The 3,043-nt window shown below is 38.6% G+C and overlaps 2 protein-coding genes across 2 annotated transcripts in view; both read right to left on the reverse strand.

The window, feature by feature from the left end:
• Positions 1-1,610, reverse strand: part of LOC119408726 (protocadherin alpha-7-like) — a 2,533-nt gene extending 923 nt beyond the window's left edge. The window contains exon 1 of the mRNA XM_037675567.1: positions 1-1,610. Within this exon, the coding sequence (XP_037531495.1) occupies positions 1-1,610 (1,610 nt within the window).
• Positions 1,611-2,575: 965 nt separating this feature from the next.
• Positions 2,576-3,043, reverse strand: part of LOC119408727 (protocadherin alpha-6-like) — a 13,013-nt gene continuing 12,545 nt past the window's right edge. Inside the window, exons 5-6 of the mRNA XM_037675568.1 lie at positions 2,693-3,037; positions 2,576-2,605 (exon numbers count right to left, since the gene is read on the reverse strand). Coding sequence (XP_037531496.1) covers positions 2,576-2,605; positions 2,693-3,037 — 375 coding nt within the window. The remainder of the gene's footprint in view (positions 2,606-2,692; positions 3,038-3,043) is intronic.

The raw sequence follows: 3,043 nt of genomic DNA on the forward strand, positions 1-3,043 counted from the left end.
GATGGAGCTCCAGAATCTGTGGCCACAACTTGGAACTGGAAAGTTTTGATTCTCTCAAAGTCAAAACTTTTCAGCGCAGTTATCTGTCCATTCTCATTGTTTATATTCAGAAATGAAGTCATGTCTTTCTGACCACCCTCATCTCTCAGTAAACTGTAGGAAACAACAGCATTTTCGTTCAAGTCTTTATCAGACGCGCTCACAAAAAATATGGACCCACCAGGAGCATTGTTTTCTAATAAATATAACTGCAAAGGACTATGTAAGAATTCAGGTGTGTTGTCATTTACATCTGACACCTGAATGCTTAAAGTTTTTAATTTGGACAGAGGCGGCTCACCACAGTCAGTAGCTTTTAATAAAACATCATAATGTGACACAGCTTCTCTGTCCAATGTTTCTTTTGTTACTAATGAATAAATGTTCTCCTTAAAAGATGGTTTCAATTCAAACGGAACATTTTTACTTAGGCTACATACGACTTTACCATTTAAACCAGAATCTCTGTCTGAAACACTGATCAGAGCAACAACTGTCCCTGGTTTTGCATCCTCTGAAACCTTACCGGATAACGATGTTATATCAATTTCTGGCTCATTGTCATTAACATCTTCAATTTTTATTATGACCCTGCAGTCAGTGGTCATCGGCGGTATGCCTTTATCAGAAGCTTGGACGTCTAGTTTGTAAACATTAGCAACCTCATAATCAACTAAACCAATAACTCGAATGTCTCCCTTCAGTCTATCTATACTAAATAATTTTAAAGCATCTGTAGTAACATCACCTCCAAATGCATATTCCACCTCCCCATTAGGGCCCTCGTCCAGATCAGTTGTTTGAACTTTTATAATAATCGTATTTATTGGTGTATTTTCTCTCAGTGTGACAGAATAAACCTCTTTGGAAAAAACGGGTCTGTTGTCGTTGATATCTAGAACTCTTACTGTAATGCTGAGGTTGGCTGACCGAGGTGGTGCTCCTCCATCAATTGCTGTTAACATCAAGCTGTGGTGGGTTTTCTGCTCTCTATCCAGCTGCTTCTGCAGCACTAAAAAAGGGATTTTATCCTCATCTCTGTCTCGGATTTCCAAATTAAAATGCTCATTTTGACTCAGTTTGTAGCGCTGCACAGAATTGATTCCAGCATCTGGATCGCGTGCGCCCGGAAGCTGAAATCTGGCTCCAGGAGAGGTCAGCTCCACTATTTCCACCACCTTTTCTTTATCTGCAAAACTGGGCGCGTGGTCGTTCGCATCTTTAATTTCTACAGTGACGTAATGAACCTCAAGTGGATCTTCCGCGACGATTTTGAGATCTGTCAAACACGCAGCGTTTCTGTCGCACAGCTGTTCGCGGTCAATCCTCCTGTGGACAAACAGAACCCCATTGTTCGGGTTCACCTCGAACAGCGCGCCGTCAGCACCAGACACAATGCGGAACCGCCTGGTCGTCAGCGTACTCACGTCCAGACCTAAATCCTTGGCAACGTTTCCGATCACGGCTCCCACTTTCACCTCCTCTGGTGTGGAGTATTTTATTTGCGCTAAAATCAGCTCCGTGCGGCTCAAAAGCAGAAAGAAAAGCAGCGTGCGCCACCGAGACGTCATTTTAGCTCCTAGTCCTTTGTCTCTGCTGGCATAGTCATTCAAAATGTCCCCCACAGATATTATCCACGTTAAAAGAAAAACAAAAGTATTTTTTTGAAGATTTAATCAGATTAAATCCAAGTATGGAAGGAGTTCCTGCAGCCTACATTTAAAAAGATGGCGTTCTTTGTGCTGAATGGAAGAATCACGCATTTTCAGGGGCAGAGTCTGTTACGAGTGAACATTCAATCCTTCACAAATGTAACACTGACATCTAGAGAACCACTGAATTTGTTCATCTAAAAAGATCAATGTTTAAAATGTCAAACATTAAATAAAACTCGAATGAGCAGAAAAAAAGTGTTCCAAACCGAACACAAGGTTTAGTGCACAAAGCCAAGTCATATGAAATAATCAAATGACCTTCAATATCTTGAGTCATTTGCCTTTTGTCAGCATAGTCCCATCACAACTAACTAATTGAGTAGAACTAATTATGAGCTCATTTAAATGAATCCCTGCTAAGGATTAAAAAAAAAAGTAGATGAAAAAAAAAAAACAATTGTCAACTTATAACACCTTCTTAAGTGAAAGAATTTCTACAAATATATAAAATAAACAAAGCTTGTCTTAATAGATTTCTGCTTACAAATGTTAAAAATGCATGTGAAAATGTGCACATGAAGGCAAAAGTCAAAATAACCTCATTGTAAACAACAACAAAGAATATTTAAATGTTTCTTGTGAAGAAGAAAGATATCCTAACAAAGAGTTTCATTAAAAACAGAACAGCTGCTGTTCTTTTTTTAAGAAACTCAAGTGCAAAAAACCAACAATAATCATTTCAGGGAAACACACTGAAAAGTATATGATCCAAAACAAAATCCAATGCAGTCTGATACAGATCAAGAACCTAATCCACTTACAAACAGTCAAATCAATAAAAAAATAAAATAAAAAAATAAAAAAACACAAACCAGCTAAAATTAGTACTCCATGAAATCCCAAAGGGTTTCCTGGAAAATTGTTTTAAAGGTCACTATAAAACAGAAGTGTTCAAAATTACTAGGTAATAAAAATAAAAAGTTTTTATTTATTCTTACCTCCTCAGATGTTTTCCTCCTGTCAGGTAAGACCAGAGTGTTTGCATGACTTCCAGGTACCATAGTAGATCCTATACTCATCCTGGGTCCAACTAACATGTAGCGTTTGTCTCCAGATCTGTACTGGATGCTGTGACACAGTGTCCCATCATAATTAGCCTCCTGCAGATATTTAGAAGTAAAGTCTGTGGATTTTGAGCACTGCATTGCAATCAGCACGATGATGCTGATGAGGAACAGAACTGAAACTGAGCCCAAAGTGATGATGAGGTAAAAAGTCACATTATTCTCGTCATCATCTGGTGCTGCACTTTTAACATCAGAAGCTGCAAAAGCCTCTTTGGGCTCCAC

The sequence above is a fragment of the Nematolebias whitei genome, chromosome 4 (assembly GCF_014905685.2).
Source record: "Nematolebias whitei isolate Nwh7 chromosome 4, NemWhi1, whole genome shotgun sequence".
In the NCBI taxonomy this organism is placed as follows: domain Eukaryota; kingdom Metazoa; phylum Chordata; class Actinopteri; order Cyprinodontiformes; family Rivulidae; genus Nematolebias; species Nematolebias whitei.